At 49.0% G+C, this 21735-nt stretch overlaps 1 protein-coding gene across 1 annotated transcript in view; it reads right to left on the reverse strand.

The window, feature by feature from the left end:
* GTF2IRD1 (GTF2I repeat domain containing 1) overlaps positions 1–21735 on the reverse strand; it is a 73700-nt gene that overhangs the window by 12837 nt on the left and 39128 nt on the right. The window contains 12 exon segments of the mRNA XM_069033577.1: positions 165–193; positions 948–1131; positions 9062–9145; positions 9951–10016; positions 10189–10247; positions 11371–11554; positions 12698–12763; positions 13236–13295; positions 13836–13925; positions 15620–15700; positions 16726–16763; positions 19204–19324. Coding sequence (XP_068889678.1) covers positions 165–193; positions 948–1131; positions 9062–9145; positions 9951–10016; positions 10189–10247; positions 11371–11554; positions 12698–12763; positions 13236–13295; positions 13836–13925; positions 15620–15700; positions 16726–16763; positions 19204–19324 — 1062 coding nt within the window.

The raw sequence follows: 21735 nt of genomic DNA on the forward strand, positions 1-21735 counted from the left end.
AATGCACCAAACAACAGCAAAACCAAAGTGGGAAGCCCAGGAAAGTGAAGTCAGAACAACCTTCCTCCAGCTGATAAAATTATTGCTTGCAAGTTTACAACTTCCTGACCACCACTAAACACCTGGCTAATGCATTGCTTAGGCAAAAAGGTATCATCTCTTACCGGGTTTGGGGATGAGTCCTTGAAAAGGCCTGTGAAAAATAAGGAAAAAAGGAGATTTAAAATGAAATGGTACTGGGAAGCCAGCATGCCTGAGCTGAACACCCTGATGTGGCCCAGGGAAGGCTGGGGATCAGCCTGTCCTTCACATGCTATGCCACAACTCATGTGGGACCAGCAGGAGCTCTGTGGGGATGAGGTCCCTGCAAGGGGCAGTGACCCCTGCTTGAGGCAGCATGATGTACCTCATGCCTCACTGATAAGAAGACAAGCAACATGATCCAGTGAAAGGGTGACAGAGACACTCTTAAGCCCACTTTTTTCCTGTCTCACCTTAGTCTGATACATAGCTGAAGTGCTTTTCCCTCCCTTCCCACTTATGGCCATCCCCTTTGGCTGTGAAACGCAGAGGACCCTGCCACAAACACGGAGTGCTAAAGCACAGCAGGGTTCTGAGCACTGCCCTGCACCACCAATGATCAGTCTCAAGCCTCCTAAAAAAGGGGATGGGATTTCTCTGCCTGCATATCAGTCACACTGAGCATCTTTCTCTCCTGCCACTGCCTTCCCCATCATCTCCTCAGGCAGTGGATGGGAAGAAAGCCAGACTGCCTGTTTTATGGTCCCCTCCTTTCTGATGAACCATTAGCTGCCACCTTAATTGCTGTCTTGGGGGGCTGGAGGCACTTACAGACTGGGGCTGCAGAGCAGGGAGTGCATTTAGGTGGGCTCCCTCCTCTCCCCCTCTCTGGATCCACAGGATGGCTGACATCTCTCACCACATACCGTGTCACAGTGAACTTGATTTTATCAGCGACGGCCAGTATCCTCTCCAGATTTTGGGAGCCAAAGGTGCAGGGCTTCCTGAAGGGGATCCCAGGAGGCAGCCCCTCTATAATCACCGACCCTGGATTGCTCTTAATGCGCTTGTATGGCACTTGCACAGGGTATTTAATCCCCAAGGCCTCACCTAGGAGAGAAGCGAGTGGTAATTAAGTAGTGAGTGTGCAGGATGCCAGGGATGCCATTTCTGCTGTGGCTCTGGCTCCATCCCCAGCCCTACCAAGGCACAGAACAGTGTGGGCAGGCTGCTTGAGGTACCAGGTCAGCATTAGATCAAGGACCAACATTTTCAGGCTGCCTCCATGACAGCAGTGGAGGGGTCCAAAGACAGGCACATGTGTGCAGCAGAGCTCACGGGGCCACAGAGATGCACCATCCTGCACAATGATGCCCATGAATGCAGTGGGAGGATGGAAAGCTGCTGCTCTTTGCTTTGGGACATTATTCAGAGATAACTCCACAGGTATGTTCCCACTCTTAGGCCTGGCTGCAGGATCAAGGCTACATATTTCCTTGCAAGCATCTGGACAAGTCTTACTCCTGCCTAGAAAATGGGGTGTCCTGTTTGTGGCCAGGACAGGGTTAATTTTTGCAATAGTCTGGAGGGGGTATGGCTAGGACACAGAGGTTATTAGTAACAGAACTATTAATCACAACACTGCTCGGTTTATTCTCATGGTTGTGGTACCTAATCCTGTATATACTCCCATATATGAACCCTGTGCTCCTCATGGTGCTCTTTTTCAGAGCAGGGAGAGGGGTCAGGGTTGTTTTATTGTTGTACTGAGGGACATCAGTTTGTGATATGATAACATCAAGGGCAATGAGGGTCATTTGGGATGTTTATTCAGTGTTGCTCCCCTGCCCTGCCCTTGGTTGCTGCCTCAGGGAATTCATTAATAATTGTACCCAGCCTGTGGGGGGAAACAGGGCAGGACGATTCTCCCCAGCTTTCCACCTCCTTTTTCTCCTCCAGGCCTGTTACAATTGTATGTTAAGGAAAGCATGCACTTGTTGCTGTCTGCCAGGTCTCCTCAGTGTGGTCCACACCATGTTTAGAGTCAAGAAAGAGATTTCTAGGCAAGTTATTCAGAGATCTGCCCCAAGGCTATTGTGGATAGTCACGAGTGGCATAGAATGTGGTAGAAAATGGACCAAGTTTTGGGGAAATTCTTGCCTCCAGTGTGGTTTGGAAGTTCACCCCTGGACAACTACAGGACCCTGATAAAGTGACAGACTATTTGCAAGAAGAGTATTGTGGCACCTCTGGAGAGGAGCAATTTATTGCAGTGTCCTAGGCCCTGGCTACTATTTTTCAGACACTGCTTGTCACTAGACAGCACCCTCGGGGAAAAGAGGAGGGCAGCAGAGCAGCAGGCACTGTGACCACTCAAACTGCAGCTGAACCACACGAACAACCCCTGCCATTAGCAATCACCCCTATAAGGAAGAAGAAATCCAAGACCAAACCAATTCACTTAGTGAGGGATGAAGAGGAAGAAGGGCCCTCACAATGGGAGGAGGAGGCAGGGCCAGAGATAATCACCCGATCCCTGTTCCGGGGTGAGCTGCGATAAATGTGAAAAGATTTCAGCCACCAGTCGTGTGAGCCCCTGGTGACCCCGCTGCTTCAGTGCTGGGGTATCGCAGCCCACGCTGTGGAACTAGATAGAAGTGAAGCCAAGCAACTGGGATCCCTGTCCTGGCATGTGGGCATTGACGAGGGGACTGGGAAGAGGACAGGAACTCAGCCTCTGGAGGCAACTCCTGCCAAGTGTGAGGGAAAGGTATTCTCCCGAGGATGATCTAACAGTGCACCCAAGCAGGTGGATCCAGTACCTGAGACAATTAGCTGTGCTGGAGGGAATCTATAGGGATTCAAATAATGAGCAATCCCCAGTAGCTCCAGATGAGGTGCAGGATATCCATGTGGCAGAAGTTTGTAAGTAGCACACCATCGTCATGCACCAACTCATTGGCCTTGATGTCAGTGAAGGAAGGAGAACAAACACTGCTTCAGGTGACTACCCACCTCTGGCACTATGAAGATGTCTCTGTTCAGAGACAAATTCAGGAGAAAACACTCTGGAATGAGTTGTCTCCTCTAAAAAGAGTTCCAACAATCCCTTTACGCCAGTAGGAAATGAATACTAGTGGATGAGAAGGAAAAAATAAAACCCAGCCATTTACTGACAAACAGAATGCCCACAAGGCACAAGAAAAAGGTACATAAGTGCTAGATATTAAACTGTCAGACCTTACCCCCCCACAAACACACACTGGAACAAAAACCCAAAGTGCCACAGGAAAAAAAACCCACTGGCTTACACCACGTGGTAGAAGATGGCACCGGCTTCTCTCTCAGGGAAAATCAAAAACCAAACTGGAGATTCATGCAGCAGGTCGAGCAAACAGATGAGAACCCGGCGACTTCTCCGGTGTCGATCTTCTCTCCACAGCAGATGAAGTAGGTGGGCCAGAGCCTCTCTCTCCCTGGCTTGGCCTTCCCAAGGCTTGGGGCCGAGATGGAGTGGCCCCTCTCTCCTGCTGATCCCAATTGACTCCTCTCCCTCAGGTCCCATTTTCTCTGATCTCTGGCTAAACAAGCTGTCCAATTCACCTCAAAAAACTGCCAAAGGATTGCTGCTGCAGCTTCTCCAAGGTCAGGGAAGGGAAAAACTTCTTGTCTGGGCTAACAAAGCCAAGCTAGCCAAGCAAAACCCAGACCGCACTGCACCCGCGAACGCCTGGGAAGTGAGGCTTTGAAAAAGCCCCCCAAAGAGCCCAAGGCTTCCCCCTCCCCTGGACCCACCTTAAAGATACAGCAACCATTTCTGGGCATAAAGCAGAGGATCAGGGAGTAGACTGTCATCATAAATCACCCAAGACAGAAGATCATCTTTTTTTGGTCCCTATTTATCTGTGCCTTGGCTGTGGAAAGACTGTCCAAGACTGTGGACAGATTCGAAAGAGTCGAGCAAATTAAAGAGGAAATGTCCCATGCCCCACCAGCATGGACCAGAGTCTCTGCTACTGGGAGCAAGTGCCCCCTGCTTGAGACAGAGGGGACACACCACCAGGTAACCTGTGCTTTTTCCTGCATGGCCACAGAGAGGACATGAGGAAGTGGGATGGAAACCCCACCTCTGCCCTGGCAGCACAGGTATGAGTTGAGAGGGAGAACAACCAGCATAGGAAATTCTTCAAGGATAAATGCCATTCCGGTCTCCAGTGGGGAAGTCCTCAGAGAAAATAGGAGGGATGACGTTGCTTTGGTTCCTCTTGAGGGGATGTCCAGTTCACATTTTCAAGAAGTGAGCATGGAGTACTATGGCCAGAACCAGGGGGGCCCTGCCTCCAGCCAGGTGGAGGAAAGGGACAATCGGATCTACTGGACTCTGTGGATCCATGGCACATCAGACCCACAAGCAGATACAGCTCTAGTTGACACTGCTGCACAGTGTACCCCCATTCCAACAAGATATGTAGGGGCAGAATCCAGCTCCATTTCTGGGGTGACAGGAAGATCCCAACAGCTGACTCTACTGGAAGCTGAAGTGAGCCTGACTGGAAAGGAATGGCAAAAACAGCCCGTCGTGACTGGCCCAGAGACCCTGTGTATCCTTGGCACAGATTACCTCGGGAGAGGGTATTTCAAGGACCCAAAAGGGCATTGTTGGGCTTTTGGGAGAGCTGCTGTGGAGACAGAGGAAATTAGACAGCTGAATACCTTGCCTGGTCTCTCAGAGGACCCTTCTGCAGTAGGACTGCTGAGGGTGGAAGACCAACAGGTAGCGATCACTACCACGACAGTGCCCTGACAGCAACACTGCACCAACCAGGGCTGTGGGACCCCATCCATGGGATGAGCCGAGAACTGGAGAACCAGGGAGTGCTCAGCAGGACTTGCTCACCCTTCAGCAGCCCCATATGGAGTGTGCATAAATCCAGTGGAGAGTGGAGACTGACAGTGGACTCTCATGGCCTGAATGAAGTCACACCAGCACTGAGTGCTGCTGTGCTGGACATGCTGGAACTTCAGTTCAGACGAGCTGGAGTCCAAAGCAGCCAAGTGGTGCCACCAATGGCATTGCAAATGCATTTTTCCATGTTCCTCTGGAGCAGAGTGCAGGCCACAGTTTGCTTTCACCTGGAGGGGCATCCAGTACACCTGGAACTGACCACCCCAGGGGTGGAATTACCATCTGCCATGGACTGATCCCAGACTGCACTGGAAGAGGGTGAGAACACTTGCAGTACATTGATGACATCAATATGTGGGGCAACACAGCAGAAGAAGGTTTTGAGAAAGGGGAGAAGATAATCCAAGTCCTCCTGAAGGCCAGCTTTGCCATAAAGCAAACTAAGGTCAAGGGACCTTCCCAGGAAATGCAGTTTTTAGGAGTAAGATGGCAAGGTGGATGTTGTCAGATTCCAGTGGACATGGTCAACAAAACAGCAGCTCTGTCCTCAGCAAACAGCAAAAAGGCAACACAGGCTTTCCTTAGGTGCTGCTGGGTTTTGGAGGATACATATTCCAGATTACAGTCAGATGGTAAACCTTCTCTATCATGTGACATGGAAGAAGAACGATTTTAGGTGGGGTCCTGAACAACAACAAGTTTTTTAACAAATTAAACAGGAGATTGTTCATGCAGTAGCCCTTGGGCCAGTCAGGACAGGACAGGATGCAAGGAATGTGCTCCACACCGCAGCCAGGGAGAACAGTCCTTCCTGGAGCCTCTGGCAGAAGGTACCTGGAGAGACTCGAGAACAACCCCTGGGGTTCTGGAGCTGGGAGTACAGAGTATCTGAGGCCAGCTACACCCCAGCTGAGAAAGAGATACTGCCTGCTTATGAAGGGGTTTGAGCTACTTCAGAAGTGATTGGCACCAAAGCACAGCTTCTTTTGGCACCCCAGCTACCAGTGCGGGGCTGGATGTTCAAAGGGAAAGTCCCTGCAACACACACTGATGCTACATGGACTAAGTGGATAGCACTGCGAGCTTGAACAGGAAATCCCAGTCACCCTGGCATCTTGGGAGTCATCATGAACTGGTCTGACAGTGAAAATTTTCAACTATCATCATCAGAGAATAGAAGGTGACGTGCTGAGGAAGCCCCACCATACAACCAGCTACCAAAAAATGAAAAGCAATACTCTCTCTTCACTGATGGTTCTTGTCATATTGTAGGGATGCACTGAAAATGGAAAGCTGCAATATGGAGTCCTACGTGGTGAGTCACAGAAGCTATCGAGGGACAAGGTGGATCAAGTCAGGTAGCAGAGCTGAAAGTTGTCCAGCTGGCTCTAGATATCGCTGAGCAAGACAAATGGCCAATTCTCTACCTCTACACTGACACATGGATGGTAGCAAATGCTCTGTGGGGGTGCCTGGACCAATGGAAAATTACAACTGCAGCACAGAGGGAAACCCATCTGGGCTGCTGAAGTGTGAGAAGACATTACTGCCCAGGTAGAGAAGTTAGCTGTAAAAGCCTGTCATTTTAGATGCAGACGTACACGAGAGTCGGGCTACTGAAGAGCATTGCAACAATGGACAGGTGGATCAGGCTGCCAAGATTCAGTATCTCTGGTGGATCTGGCCTGGCAACATAAGGGTGAATTATTTCTAGCTCAGTGACACCTGACACGTCAGGTCATCAAGGAAGAGATGCAACATACAGATGATTTCATGACTGAGGTGTCAGCTTAACCATGGACACCATCTCCCAGGTTATCCATGACTGTGAAACATGCACTGAGCTAAAAGCAAGACAAGTGGGTAAAGCCCCTGTGGGGGGAAGTGGTCTAAATATAAGTAAGGGGGACCTACCAGGTCAATTGCATCACACTGCCTCAAACCCGCCAAGTCAAGCGCTATGTGCTCGCAATTGTAGAAGGCACCACTGGAAGCCTGGAGACCCACCCTGTGCCTCATGCCACTGCCTGGAACACCATCCTGGGCCTTGAAAAGCAAGTTCTGTGGCAACAGGGCACACTGAAAGAATTGAGCTGGACAATGAAGCTCATTTCAAAAATAGCCTCATTGACACCTGGGCCAGAAAGCACGGGAGTGAGTGGGTGTATCGTATTCCCAATCACAGAGTCACAGAATGAACTAGGTTGGAAAAGACATTTGAGATCATCAAGTCCAACCTGTGACCTAACACCACCTCATCAACTAAACCATGGCACTAAGTGCCACATCCAGTCTTTTTTTAAACACCTCCTGGGACGGTGACTCCACCACCTCCCTGGGCAGCCCATTCCAAAGCCCAATCCCTTTTTCTGTGAAGAATTTTTTCCTAATGTCCAGCCTGAACTTCCCCTGGTGCAGCTTAAGACTGTGTCCTCTTGTCCTGTCTCTGGTTGCCTGGGAGAAGAGACCAACCCCCTCCTGGTCAGGTAGTTGCAGAGAGTGATAAGGTCTCCCCTGAGCCTTCTCCTCTCCAGGCTAAATAATGCCAATTCACTCAGTCACTCCTCACAGGGCTTGTGTTCCAGGCCCCTCACCAGCCTTGCTGCCCTCCTCTGGACACATTTGAGCATCTCAATGTCCTCCCTATATTGGGGGACCCAGAATTGGACACAGCACTCAAGGTGCAGCCTCACCAGTGCCGAGTACATGCACCAGCCTCTAGAAAAATGGAATGGTACAATGCACCATTAAAATCCACACTGAAAGCAATGGGTGGGGGAACCTTCAAACATTGGGATCTACATTTAGCAAAGGCCACCTGGTTAGTTAATACCCGAGGCTCTACCAATTGAGCTGGCCCTGCCCAATTGAAACCTCCATGTACTGCACAAGAGGATAAAGTCTCCATGGTGCATGTAAGAAATGTGTTAGGGAAGACAGTTTGGATTAGTCCTGCCTCAAGCAAAGGCAAACCTATCCATGGGATTGTTTTTGCTCAAGGACCTGCAGGCAGGTGGGTGATGCAGAGGGACAGGGAAGCACAATGTGTCCCTCCAGGGAATTTGATTTTTGGGTGAGAACAGTCTGTAATGTTGAACTGTATAATATTGGTTGCTGAGTGACACTGCCACTGTTTGCCATAACTGCCATGGCCAATGAGGATGGACTGCTCCAGATACACCAGTCATGAGCTCGTGGTACAGCAACCAGCCAAAAGCACAGCAGCCCTGCTGCCCTGGAAGACCTCTAAGATGGATAGAACCCACAATCATAGACTAAATTAACTCAACAAACTTCTTGGAGGGACGGATTCAACTACAGAAACGGTATCTGTGCTTGTGTATACACACAAACATACATATATATGTATATATACACATATATATACACACACATGTATGTATATAGTTGGAAGGTGTAGAATTTCAGTGTGATGTAAGTGGTATAGAATAAGGGGTTCTGGCCAGGACAGGGTTAATTTTTGCGGTTGCCAGGAGAGGGCAAGGCTAGGACCTCTATATCACCTCACATCATTTTCCAGGGATGAGGGAAGGGGTCCCTTCCAGTCAAGTAAGTGTGACAGAGGGAGTGGTCAGGTAGCACTGGTTCCCTCTGTTACTGATATTGTAGCTGTTACTGTTTGTTTTCTTATTCCATTGCTGTTTCCAATAAACTCTTCTTATCTCAATCCGTGCCTCCAAGTCTCCTCTCCAACCCACCGCAAGGGTAGGGAAAGGGGGAAGGACAAATGAGCAAGCAGTGCGTGGTTTGCAGGGCTTCAGTGTGAACACTAAGTTGGGGCATAATATTCCCAAACCACAACATGGGGATAATAGCATTTTCCCTGCTCTAGGAACAGAAGGAGCAGCATCTTCTTGTTCCCCAGTGCTCACTATGCCCTATTCCTATTCCCTTCCTAACCTCTTACCACTCCCTGTGCTCCCACAGCTCCTGCAGCAAAGAGCGCCAAATCCCAGATCTGCCATTCCCTCCTGGCCCTCCTAACTACCAGCAGCTCAAGGGAGAGATGAGAGAAAGTATGTGGCAAGAAGGAATCAGGAGCAGAGGGGAGAGATAAAGAGCAAAAAAATATGAGAGAATAAGGGGGGGAATAAAACAAGCCTGGTTTCTCACCATATTTCTTATTGAACAGGTCCTGGACTTGTTCCCGCAGTGTATTAGCAATGTCTATTCTGGAAAGCCTGGCGTCATAATTTTCTGTAAAATAAAGAAACAATTATAGATTTCTGCTGGTAAATTAAAAGGCACTCTATGACTTTTAAGTAATGCCTTTTTCTAATTATAGGAAAGCCCTTATCTTGCAATTATCTAATCTGTGGAGTGGGTCATTCAAAGTCCTTAAAAATAATCTAAACAGAAATATGTTGGGTTATTTTTCCCTCGCCTGTTTGCTAAGAATAAAAGGCACGTGAAATCGAAGATTCAGTTGTGATAATTACCAGCATTAAAATATAACATACTCCAAAGCCTCTCAGAAAAGCCAAAGGCTTTGAAAAAGCTCCCCATCCTTGTGCAAACTCTCACAGGCCCCCAGGGCCCAAGAAGAGATGCTTGAGCAGGGCAGCACTTGCCATCACTCCATCCCCCAAGGGAGCCACCATACTGCTGCCAGCTAAACTCGAGTGGCATTTATACAAACATCACACAAGTGGAAAAAGCCCCAGCAAACCCCTAGGCTTGGAAACTTAATTATGCATCTCACAAGGTCAGACAGGGAGATAAGCCAAGCTGGTTAATTAGAGCACCATGCAGAGCACTTCGAGCCTCTTCTTGGACCTGCAGGACTGCCTGTCCTGGCTGTGCATCTTGTCTTCTAGTTGCCTCTGCTTTCCATCCTCTCATCCCACCTCCTTCTCTCCTTCCTCCCAGTCTTGTCTTGCTCCTCTGCCATCCCACCGAGCCCCAACACCTGCAGCACTCCCTTCCCACGTCTGTCCCATGCAGCCTCTGCAGTGGGCCAAGGGCTCTACCTCAGCCCCCACATATGCCTCCAGCCCCACACCTTGGAAGCCCTGTCTCTTCACAGCGTCCTCCAGCAGCAGCTCGCTCGAGTCCCTCTCGTCGGCGGCTGAGACAGGGGACATAAGAGGAATTATGATTCACAGTGCTGCCAAGGGGGATGTATGGGAGGGGGTTTCCAGCCAAAGAGCAAGGTGGAGAGGGAAGGCTGTAGGAAACCACTCTCACTTCTCTCCTACCTAGACCTTGACAGCCCAGCTGCTGGGTGTCTTTCAGCCTACCTTTGGCTGCCGGGCTGTCTGACACCGACTCCTTCACACCCTCCGCCAGCAGCTCTGGTCTGGAAAACAGGGAGAAGCAGAGGGCATGTGAGTGACCTCCCTGCCAGTGACACCCTGCTGCTCCAGCATCCTCAGGACACCACTCCTACAGCCACAAACCATTCACCCTGTCTGGCTAATGCCATTTAAAAGCTCCTGCAACACAGCAGGAGAACTTTGGACATAGTTTTCATGCTGACAGACTCTTTAATGAGTTGATTTATCACTCCTTGGGATGAGATTAAGCAGGTGATGACTGAGCAGCTTAAGTCAGCAGCTACAGACTTTTAGTGGATATGGTCCTGAACATTTCTTAGGGATGGGAGCCATGCATGGCTCCTTTCAACATAAAATTGACCCCAAAAATTGCCATTTGGGTACCTAATGCTAAAGCTGCATAATGAGGTGATAGTAGGGCTTGTTACAAGCTGCACTGAAGCTGTGTCACAAAGGAATATATCTGAGATCAGGACAGGAGGAAACCCCAAAATATGGTTGGGCTGACCTGAGAGCTGCTGTTCTGACACCACAAAGTCTCCATGCTCCAATATTTATTTTTTCTGTTTCAGTCACCTGCAGCATTGGTTGTGTCAGCATTTGGGTGAGAAACTGCCCCAAAATACCTCAGACATCTTAAAATTCATCTCCGCTGGATCTGTTCCCTCTTTCAGGGCAATGCTATTGCATTAAATTGGTTGTGGCTTGTCACAGCCCTCCCACAGTTCTTATGACACCCTTGCTCCCCAGCACAGGGTCAGCATCTTCCCTCATGTCTGCAGCATCCCATGTGCACGTCTAGACCTCAGCTGGAGCCACTTTCTGTAGGAAAACCCTCCAGGGCTCCCAGCCCTTCTCCTGGCTCCACATCAGGGCACCCTGAAGTTTAAGGCCTCTTCACCCATCCTGCAGAGGTGGCCAAATCTTTTCAAAGGCAGGTTAAAAACCCAAAAGACATGAAGAAACAGATAACACTATCACTGCCTCCCATGGATGGCTCCAACAAGGCAACAACCCTTGCCTGCTTCTAATCAAGCAAATTTATTGAAGGTGACCAAGGGATGGGTGCTCTCCAGGACACTGCACAGCAGCAGGAGCTCTGAGCAGAAACATCCTCCCCAAGGGACAGGACCCCACCTGCCTTACCTTTTAATGACAAACTGGATGTTGTTGCTCGCTTGCAGAATCTTCTTCAGCTTTGCAATCCCGAAGCAGTTGGGACGGCGCAACAGGATGCCTTCTGGCAAGCCCACAACAAATAGGTCCTCAGGGTACATCAGGAACTTGGAGTAGGGGACTTTGACTGGCTCTGATATTCCTATGGCTTTCGCTGGATGGGGACCCAATCTCATTAGTTTGCTGGACCTCCATGTCAAGTTTAAGCAACAGCAACATGGTATGTTGCTGGAGCAACTGAAGAGGTTTTGGGGGAGTTTGTGGTCGCTCTGTGCCTGGTGGGGATGTCCCTGACACTGGCAGACATGTGTGAGGGACAGAGCCATGCAGCCACCTGGAGCAGGCTTTTGCATCTGCTACATTGTCACAGCCTTTCTACAAAGGCTGCAAGCATCTTTCTGCAACACAATGGAACTCCACACCCAGACCCCTATGGAAATCCCTCTGCTCAATGAGGGGACAGGGAATGTGCCTGGGGGTGCCCCATCAGCCTGTGCAGACCAGCATGGTGAAGACTCCCCTTGCTCTGCTAAATATTGCCAAAAGCAACCAAACAGCCAATGCCAAGCAGTGTTATTTGGACAGATGATAAAACAGGTTAAAACCCCATCTCATCAGCATGGACTCCCAGCCTGTTACTACAGTAACATGGGGGGCCGTGAGAGCCATTGATCTAATGGCTGTTCCAGCTGCATCCCCAGTGCCCAGCCCTGCCTGAGAGCATCCTGGCTCTTCTCCTTTCCCTGGTCACAATGTGCTCTACCAGCTCAGCTACGTCCCTGGCTTTTGAGGATTGTCAGGCAGAGCCACATCTCCTGGTCCTAAAAGTGGCAAAAACTTTCTGCCAGCTCTCAAAATGCATGTGTGACCTCATTTGCATTCCTTCTCAGTTAAATAACCTCTGTAAGTAGATGTGAGCAGAGCATGCTGAGTGTCAGCCCCCACCACCAAGGTGCCACCAGCCTTCCTGAGCCATGCAAGGATCCCCACAGGTGGAAAACACTCTCTGATACTTCAAACAAGTGATTGGGGAAACCACTTTGGACCTTCCCTCTGCAGGAGGAAGGCTGAAAAGTCATGGCAGCAATTCCTGGGCTGCAGCCAGTGAAACAACTTCAAGGAAACCAAGGGGAAGAGCTGCAATAACAAGGCTGGAGAAGGTTTCAAATGCATTTGTGATCCCAGCAGACAGCAGATGAACAAATTATATTGCACCTTCACTCAGCTGCTGGTTTGGAAATGGTAGGTGGCAAAACCAGCACCTGGCATGATGAACATGTGTTAATGACCATCTTACCGTATCGTGAGTTGAATAGAATTTCAACTTGTTTCCTCAAATGACTTAAAACGTCCCCTATACCATCTGCAAAAAAAAAAAAAAACAAACAAAAAACCACAATACAGAGAAATGCTCTGAGCAACCAGCTGCTTCCAGAGCAAGCACTGCGCAGGTGAGCAGCCCCTGCCTGACCTCTAGCAGAGACAGCCATTCACCCTCCATGCCCTCAAATCAGTGCTAGTCCTCTGACTGCAGCCTCCAAGCTGATCCCCTAAGGAAGGGCAAGGATGCACCTCCCCAGAGCTGTGCTAGCAGTCAGGGGAAAAAAAAAACATAGGTGAAAAAGTAAATTCAAGCACAAGAGGAGAGGACAGAGACCAGGAACACAACAGTGCCCTTCTGTGGGCAGAGGTTTCAGAGGCTAAAGGCTAAAAGCTAAAGGCTTTGCTGATAACATAGGAAGCTCACAAAACCCACCCTAAAATACATCTGTGTGCATCCATCCTTCCAAAAACCTGCAATGATGGGCGATGCTCAGAGTTCACCATACACTCACCTGATCCCTCCATCTGCTTTTCTTCATGTCGAGACTCCTCGCTGGAACCCTTCTCTGTCTCTGCCGAGGAAGAAGAGGGTTAGCAGCAGCAGGCAGCAGCAAAACCAGAAAAGATATAAGCAGGAGCTCTCCAGGAGCCCTGCAGCCCCACAACTGCTCCCTCCTCTCACTAAGCTCAGAGCACATGTCCCAGCAAAGGCTGGGCTGGTACCAGCATGCCAAGAGCTGCATCAGCAGAATAAACCCAGTGCTCCCATACAGGAGGGCTGCCCACCCTTCAGCATGGGCTCCCTGGGAGAGGAGAGACCCAGCAGGAACAAGGCCACCTACATCCTGCAGGTAAATTCCAGGCATGCACTGGGCAAAGAGGCTTGGATTTTCAGCATGCTGGGGCTGAAGAGAGTGTAGGAAGGAGCAGCAGTGCCAGAAAACCCACCAGTAATTCTATCAGAGCTCCCAGCTGGCCTCATTGAGGCCAAGACTCTGGAATTCGCTCTCAAACTCCACCACTTTGGCTCATAAATGGTATTTACTCATTTTTGACACATGCATGAACACCCGTGCTACTGTGCAGTCTTCCAGATGCTTGACTTCTGGTACCTGCTACTGTTTCCAGGATGTATCTCGATTCATCCGAGGCCATGTGTGTGGGCACAGGGTCATGCATTTCAACTGGACCAGGTGATCGGTCTGCGAACAAAAACCCATGGGCACCTTCTGTTCCGATGCCAGCGGGACACTGTCCCCAAAACAGTGTTCAGAGGGTCCCGGCCATCAGCAAGGACTGAGCGAAGGGTCCCCCACTCCCAGGAGCCCCACATACCACCAGAGGATGCTCTGGGAATGCATCTGCCTTCTTCCTCCCAGAACCACCCAGAGCTCATCCCTACATACACCTGACCTCTCGGTCTAAGGGAAAGAAGCAAAAATCTCTTCCTTAACTCCACAGAAAGTGAAGAGCAAAACTAGTTCAAATTATTTACTTGGCTTAATTCCATCTAGACACTAAATTTTGACTTAAAAAGCTAATGCTGCTTGATTTAGCTACTACATGGGGGAAAACCATTCCATTAATGCTGCCTTCCTCAACAAAATCAACCTGGTTTTGGTTTCCCTTACATTAAACCTGTCTCTCCAAGTGCTAGGCTGTCCAATGCCCTCAAAGACCCATCCAAATTCAGCTTTAAATGAAGTTTCAGTTAGTTTATATACTTCAATCAGGTCACTTCTGACCTCACACGGTAAATAATCCCAATTTCATCAATTTCTCCCTGTAGGTGAGCACGTCTTTTCTATGAATCCTTGTCTTTGTCCTCATCTGTATTCCCTCTGATTGAATTCCATCTTCAAATAAGGCAAGAAAAGGGGGACTCTAGACTTGAGATATGATCTCCCTAGCACTGGACAAGTGGTAATTCTTCCCACTCCTCCCATGGACCTCCAGCTCATCATGTATCTACTTTCTTCTCTTCCCTCAGCTGCCAAGTTGAAAATGAAAATGTTTGATCTCCCACTACACCTTGTTCCTTCTCCTTCCCCTATATTAACCATAGATAAGTCCATTCTACACCAATCCTGGAGTGACTCCTTAACTATCACCTTACTAAGGGGACTGCTACAATTTGGGTACAACAGAGATTGCATTGGTGTGGTGGGGCCAGGTGTCACTGCTGTCCCCAGCATCACTTACCCTCAGGCTAGAGTCCTGTTGCTGCCCTCATTGGGTGGAGATTATTAATTAATGATTGAAAGCACACTGAAAATGCAAACTGCTAACAATCCATTCATTAAACCCTGAGGATCATCCTACCATTTGCTGTGCTGCCCAGGACAGGTAAGTGGAAAACAGACTCTCCAAGCTGCCCCTCAAGCATGTCATGTCCATCACAATCCATTGCCACTGACCTCTCTGGGCAGAAACATGGAGAATTTCCCCCATCAGTGTCAACAATTCCAGCACATTTTCAGCATGTGCTTAATATTAAATCTGCCTACTATTAGACCTGTTTTTATGAACTCTTCAAAACCAGAGTGTTTTCTAAATGAAGGGCCTCATCAAAAGCATCCTGCACTCAGTACCTAGGATCCTCCACATGAAGCAAAGCAGCAAACCAGTCTCACTTTCTCCAGAGGAAAGGCAAGATAGGAAAGCAATGAAGGAAAGAGAAAACCAACAAAGAGCCCTAAAACACCTTCCAATGCTCCCAGGAAACCTCAGTATGTTCCTATGTCAGCAAAAGAAGACCATTCTGTGTACGTGAGGGAACCTTACGTGCTGGGAAATACCCTGCAAATGCCTCTTCTCAAAGCAATATGCTGAAACCTGATGCAGCAACCCTGCCTGCACAGCAACCACTGCAAACAGATGGTACCCCAGCAGCTACCTGGTACGGTGATCTGGATGATGTTCAGCTCGTCTGGTTCGATTTTGATCTGCCTGATCCCACCTAGCTCTGCTGAAGTACCTATGGGGAAAGGCAACGGAAGGCAGTCGCCAACAGGATCCAGCAATGCCATGTCTGCCCAATACAGCACCAATGCAGGGAAAGCATGACCAGCTGTGACTTCAGTGCCAGCTGAGCATGTCACAACAACAAGGCTTCAGTCAAGTGGCCCAGGAGCATCAAGCCCATGGCATGGAGGTACCCAAAGGGACACCTATGGGCATGGCCTCTGCAAACAGCTTGGCTGGCAGGAGCTGTTGGAGCCCTCAAACTGGCAGCTGGACCTTGTTATATGTTCATTTCCTGGCTTTCTTCACTTAAAATGAACTGGGCCAAGACACCAGAGGAGCTGTCTGCAGTGGGCAGCTCCTAGCAATTTTAACGCTCCCAAACTCATGCCTGGAACTTGCCCCTATTCCGAGAAGGCTGACTGCAGCTGCATCACACCAAGATGTGACCAGCTGATCCCTGGCAAAATTCAGTGTGGTTTCAACCCCAGCAGATGAAAGCCTGTGCTGACCAGCTGCCCCAGGAGGAGGCTGCCCACAGTGCTCAGCCCAGCTTCCTCTTCTCTCAAGATAAATTTCCTCACTTAGGATGGGACGGATCCAGTGCAAGGCACTGAGTCCCAGCTTGCAGCTTGGAAAGGTAAGGCAGCAAAGCTTGGGCTGGTGTTTCAATGGGTTCAAGTCCCTGAATCTGCAGAAAAGCACTTCCTTTTCATTCATGGTGCTTAGAATACCAACACTGCTGACTTCTCAGTGGTGGCTTTCAAACGAACTCAGAGAGTGAAGACTTCCCTTAGCTTTGCATTTAAGCACATGCTTAAATCTCATTATTTCAATTTATGTATTTTTAGGCCCCAGCTGGAGGGTCAGAGGGTAAGGGCCTTCATCTCTGCATCAAATGGGGATAAAGTCCTTAGAGAACTGCACTGTGGTGCAACCAGGCAACTAATGTCACACATCCAAGTTACTTTGCAGGTGTGTTTCTCTGGTGTGCCCCCAGTAACACTGTCTTGCAAGAGAAAATGAATTATTCCTCACCTGGTTCACAGCCTTCAGAAACACTACACTTGTCAGACCTGAAAGGGAAAGACAGACAAGAAAGGTGGTCATGGTATAAGAAAAGAGAGAGCTTAAAACCTAGTGGTGTGTGGACTAATTCTGGCAGGAGGGAGAAATGCTGTCTGGTATCACAGAGGGCTGCAAGAGCTACAGAGGGGACCCCAGGGTCCCTCCACCCACGGTCCCAGCAGTGGCACAGCATCCATGGCTGCAAGGTCTGTGAGTTTCTCTGCAAATAAGCCCTGCTCTCAAACCCACCCTGGTCCTGCACCCTTGCTGATGGCAGCCCTGCCTCTAGACACCCATGGCTGGAACTGCAGCAGAGAGCTCCTGAAAACAAGAAAGGTTGTTTTTAAGCCCGAAACTTGGTTGGCTCCATCCCTTTGTGACAGAGAGCAGTGCATAAGGTATTACTACAATGTGGTTACTCATGAGGGTAAAAAAAATAGGGAGAAAGGAAAAATCAATTGATTTGGTAAATATTTATTCTGTTCAAAGCTTTTCTTCACTGAAAACTGGGCACTATCCCAAATTCCCATCTACAGTTAACTTCACATGCTCAGGAATTTACACAAGTTGTTCTGCATCCCAATGAGATTATTTTGCATTCTCAGGATGCATGTGCTTTCTTGTCTCTCTCTTGAACAAGAACCATGGCTCTTTGGCAGTAAGAGACCCAAGGAACCACTCTGGAAAACACACTCCTTCACAATGTTGGTCCTTCAGGGGGAAGGAAAATCCTTCTGAGCCAGTGCTTGTCAGCTCAGAAGGGATGTTCAAAAGCACTTCTCACTTGCCTAAATCCACTCAGGAGCATCAGCAGAACAAACCACAATACAAGCCAGAAGTGCTCTTGAAATGTTCTTCCTAAATGTGGAAAGGCAAAATGGATCATTGGTCTAAAGGTACTGTATATACTACCTGGGAGCCTTGGGAAAGGTTTTAAACTCTCCCACTTCAGGTCAAAGTAAACATTTCACCAAGGAAATTTGGGGGGAGGGCTTCCCTGGGGATTGTGTTACCTCTCGCAGTCTCTGGCCCTTCTCCTGGAGTACTGGGCACTGCACTTTCCCTGGAGCAGGACTCTGACCTGCAGGGACCATTCCTACAGAAACACTCCTACCAAGGCACAGAGGTTCCTCATTTGCAGAAAGAAAAAAAGCAACCTCACACAAACCCTCCTTTGAAGCTGAAGATACCCAGAGAGCTGGAGACAAATGACAGCCCTGCAGACTGGGCAGCTCAAGAGATCTCTGCCCTCCAAAGCTGTGGTATTTTAGTACTGGCCATATTGCCAGGTTCACTCATTGCCTGCCCTAACACTGCAGGTTCTCCTGTCATGGACATGCTTTAGGGGCTTGCAGCAGCCACATCCAATGGGACAAACCTGAAACAGCACTGGGGAGAACCAGAAGAGACTCCAGCCTGTCACAGGTTCATGTCATCAAAGAGTCAAGAAAGGAAAGGAACGCAAGAGATCTCATGGATGGGACAAAGACAAGTTACCTTATTTCCCCATCCTGGCCTGCACAGGTTAGCAACCACACAGCACTGTCTGAAGCCCCAGCTGGTGGAGCTGTCAGTGCTGGGCAGTGAGGCTTTGTGCCAGAGAAGCTGAGGAGCATTTTTCACCTCACTGCGTGAAGCAAGGTTGGGAGAAGGTCCCTTGTCTTATAGCAATTCATAAGCTATAAACTGCTGCCCTGCCTCTTTTCCTTAAAGTGATTTTAAAGGCTAAATTATGCCTTGCTTCCACTGAATTAAGAATAAAGGAAACTGGGGCTATAAAGAGAAAAACACCTCCTGGATCTCCCAGTCTGGGTTGGAAAGCTGCATGCTATGTCCTATATGCTCCACAGGTGCTGCCAACCATGTTTTGGACCTGTCTAGCTTGCAGCATGGTTGTAACAGAAACAGGTGCTCTCATAAAAAGCCTCCTGCCCTGCTGGGCTCTATAACCCCACCTTTATTAAATGCACTGTTAGGCTCTCTGTGAGCTTTATAAACAAGCAACACTTAATTAGCAGGATGCTGTTATGGTGTGGGCTGAGGGTGAATCCTTTAGGTCATGCTTTGACACCAGAGACAGTTTCAGCAGATAATCCCAGGCATGGCCCTCATTTCATCAGTTTTGCTGAAAATTAATGATTCCAAACTTTTGGCTTGCAAAAGGACAGGGCTGCTTGGCCTCCTCCTGTGCTGACTAGCTGTACCATTGCAGTGGGGTTTTAGGGAGGCAGGAAAGCAACACCAATTTAGCCACTCACCTTCCCATTATGGACTCGCAGCATCTCCCTGATGCTGCAGCTTTTACTGAATCACACTCATGGCACCCTCCTGCACCCACTGGACGCTGCTGATGAACACAGCAGTAACCTGCTGTGCACATTAATAGCCCCGAAATAACTCTCTGAGGGATGTTACTTTGCAGGAAACAGAACCTGAAGTCCCACTTACCTGCTGTTGGCCTGAGAGGTCCCCACCAGGTCCAGCATGGCCCCACGGTGTGGCTCGGGGGAGATCTCCCGGGGAGGGCTGGAGGGCTCCAGCTTGGTTGGATCTTTGGTAAATTTGCTTCCTGTTGCCAAGTGTGCATGGTGGGTTTTGGGAGAAAAGCAAAACCAGGATTAGCAGCTGGAGATGCCAATGTTGCAGATTGTTTCCCTCCTAGTCCCAGAGCCGAGGTCAGGGTGGGGGAGTAGGTTTTCAAGTGTCACCTGCTTGCAAAGACAAGGATGCTGATTCCATTGGGGTCACATGTTAAAATATTAGCAAGACATTTGCTTAAACCTTCTGTAACTATGTGTGTGCTGGGAGGCCCTGCCAGGATAGAGCATCTCCAGAAAGGGCTGGCTGATAGGACAGAGTTCCAAAAGCCAGAGACTAAGGTCAGAAAACCCAGGGCCATGGATCACTGCTGCAGGAGCAAGCCCTGAAGTGGGGAGAGTCCTGTCCCAAGGGAGGGGATGTGCTGCACTGGATGCAAGCTTGGCAAAACACAGAGTAGCAGACACACAGACAGCTTTGTCTCACAACTCCAAGCCCACCAAGCAGCAGGAGAAATGTCTGTCACAGTGACACAGAGAGGGATAGAAGCATCCTGTCACTGTTCCTTTCTCCCTTCCCTGTGCCTCAGCAGCCTGAAAGGAGATGAAATGAAGCCTCAGCAAAGACCTTGGAGACGGAAAGAGTAATCTGAAGGCAGAGTAGGAACTAAAATCAGGCAGGGAAGGTGAGCAAAGAGCTGAAGAATGAGGGCTGGGGGAAGAAGGGAGTGAGACTACATTGTGAGGCTGCAGAAGCCACAAGATGTCTCGTTAAACAGCTGTTGCCAAAGGCTCTTTGCTGCTCTCAAAGCACCATCACAATATCCCCGCCCTTCTAAAACATATTCCATCTATGGGAACATGATGCCACTTTCCTTTTGGTTACAGCCTGCAAGAAAGGGCAGGGCTCTGGTAATAGGATCAGCAGAAATATAGAACCTTAAAGACACTATTTATCTACTGACAGTCCAAAAGGCTCCTTTTAATTTGTGCTTTCTATGAACCAAATCTTGTTCTTGCACCAGCAGAGCCTGCCTGAAGCTGCTACCCAGGGGAGTAACAAAAATAGGTTTCTGAGCAGTGGTGGGTATTTTAATTAAAGGGTGAGCAAAACTATATGGGGAAGCTTTGGGATACTTCGCAAATGGCAACTTAAAATACAGCTCCACTCAGAAAATAATGTCTTCACAGAAATGGCACCTCCTGACTCAGCAGATGCGGGGTTTTTTGCACAAGCTGATGTGCTGATGCAAACCACAGAAAGCCAGGTTTAATGGGTTTTGCTACTGGTAGCCCTGCAGGGATCTGTCAGGAAAGCAGGACCTGCCACCCACCTCAGTTCTGCTGGGTTTGCTTCCTCATCTCCGAATATCCACCTGCACCTCCCTACCATGTATTCCCCAAGCTCATAGCACAGTGGTCTCCATCAGCAGATCCAGAGCTGATGCAGATGTACATGATGCCTCCCCGAGATACTGAGCAGCCATTATGCAAGGAAAATCCTAGCATCCCAAAACACGGCTGAGTGCTCCATCCCTTGGGGATGGGTTAGAGCTTAAAGAAATCCTTTTCATGAGAAAAAAAGCCATTAATGGCTTTAGACAAAGAAATCCCCCATGTAGGTAGGACCCCCTCCAGGTTCTGCTGGAGGTCCCCTTTCGGTGGTTCCAGCATCAGCATGCTCAGGAAGCCCTCTTAGGGCTGGGGCTGTCGTGGGGCCAGAGTGATAATTTGACTGGCAGAGATATCTGGGAAGAAGGCATCTGGAGAACTGCCAGCGTGTGTGGTTGGCAGCTCAGGGGAAAAAAAAAAACCAAACCACCACCCCAAAAACATGTCCTTACTTGTGAGCCAAGCCCAGGCAATCCAGGACCTGGGTGTGATAAATTTGGATCCAATGCCAGGTGTGTATGAGGGCAATGGGATGAGGGCATTGCTGGAGTGGGGGCTGAGTCTGACAGCATGGGTACCTGTCTCCTTATATCTGCCAAGGAGCACTTATCATGGAATCACAGAATCACAGAATGGTTTGGGTTGAAGAAGACCTTAAAGACCATCTTGGTCCACCCCCTGCCATGGGCAGGGACATCTTCCACTATCCCAGGTTGCTCCAAGCCCCGTCCAACCTGGCCTTGGACACTTTCAGGGATGGGGCAGTCACAGCTTCTCTGGGCACCCTGTGCCACAGCTGTACCACCCTCACGGTAAAGACTTAGTCTGGCTTCTCCAGCTCAGAGAAAAAAAGGAACAAAAACACAGAGCAAAGAAGGTGAAAGAACTCACTCTCCACCATTTTATCACAGAAAAAAATGAACTTTTGTTATTTTTATAAAAAAACAGTTAGCAGCTGGATGATGCCAGCACTTCCTAGTCAAAAAAAAAAGAAAGAATTTACCCTTGAGGAACACAGCAGTGATTTTCTTCCTCTTGAAAGCACAGATAT

The sequence above is a fragment of the Aphelocoma coerulescens genome, chromosome 19 (assembly GCF_041296385.1).
Source record: "Aphelocoma coerulescens isolate FSJ_1873_10779 chromosome 19, UR_Acoe_1.0, whole genome shotgun sequence".
NCBI classification, from domain to species: domain Eukaryota; kingdom Metazoa; phylum Chordata; class Aves; order Passeriformes; family Corvidae; genus Aphelocoma; species Aphelocoma coerulescens.